The sequence below is a fragment of the Octopus bimaculoides genome, chromosome 20, assembly GCF_001194135.2.
Source record: "Octopus bimaculoides isolate UCB-OBI-ISO-001 chromosome 20, ASM119413v2, whole genome shotgun sequence".
NCBI classification, from domain to species: domain Eukaryota; kingdom Metazoa; phylum Mollusca; class Cephalopoda; order Octopoda; family Octopodidae; genus Octopus; species Octopus bimaculoides.
The window spans coordinates 45,242,630-45,243,091 of record NC_069000.1 but is presented as its reverse complement, the minus strand read 5'-3'; the positions used below and the strand labels follow the sequence as shown (position 1 = coordinate 45,243,091).

At 27.5% G+C, this 462-nt stretch overlaps 1 protein-coding gene across 3 annotated transcripts in view; it reads left to right on the top strand.

Moving 5' to 3' along the window:
• Positions 1-456, top strand: part of LOC106870257 (neo-calmodulin) — a 75,696-nt gene extending 75,240 nt beyond the window's left edge. For all 3 annotated transcript variants that reach the window (XM_014916284.2, XM_014916277.2, XM_052975073.1), the window contains one exon: positions 153-456. In XM_014916284.2, coding sequence (XP_014771770.2) covers positions 153-202 — 50 coding nt within the window. In that variant the 3' untranslated portion in view covers positions 203-456. The remainder of the gene's footprint in view (positions 1-152) is intronic.
• The last annotated feature ends 6 nt before the right edge of the window (positions 457-462 follow it).

Below are 462 nucleotides of genomic sequence, written 5' to 3'. Positions count from 1 at the left end.
ATATTCCGTTTAATATTCACTAAGAGTCACTTGCTTCGTGTCCTATTTCAGAAATCTCTTTTCCGTGTTAAATTAACGTTTATAATGTCTAATACGTCCTTACTTTATAATTTCTTCTAAATTCAGTCTGTGTTAACTGTGTGTATTTGCAGAATTCCTAGCCTGTATGTGTGAAGACAAAGCTGGTGCTAATAAAGAATAATGGCAACCTGGAATCAAACCCCAAACTGCTGCCCCCTTTTAAAACCTCTATCTGTGATCTCATTCTACAAAAAAATATTTCCCCCTTTTTTAAAATCTTTTCTTGATTTATTACATAATGACTGTTATTAACAAACACTGGAAAGATTATTATTACTTTTATTATTATTATTATTATTATTATTATTATTATTATTATTATTATTATTATTATTATTATTATTATTATTATCATTAAAGATTTTCTGTCCACGCAAGTCG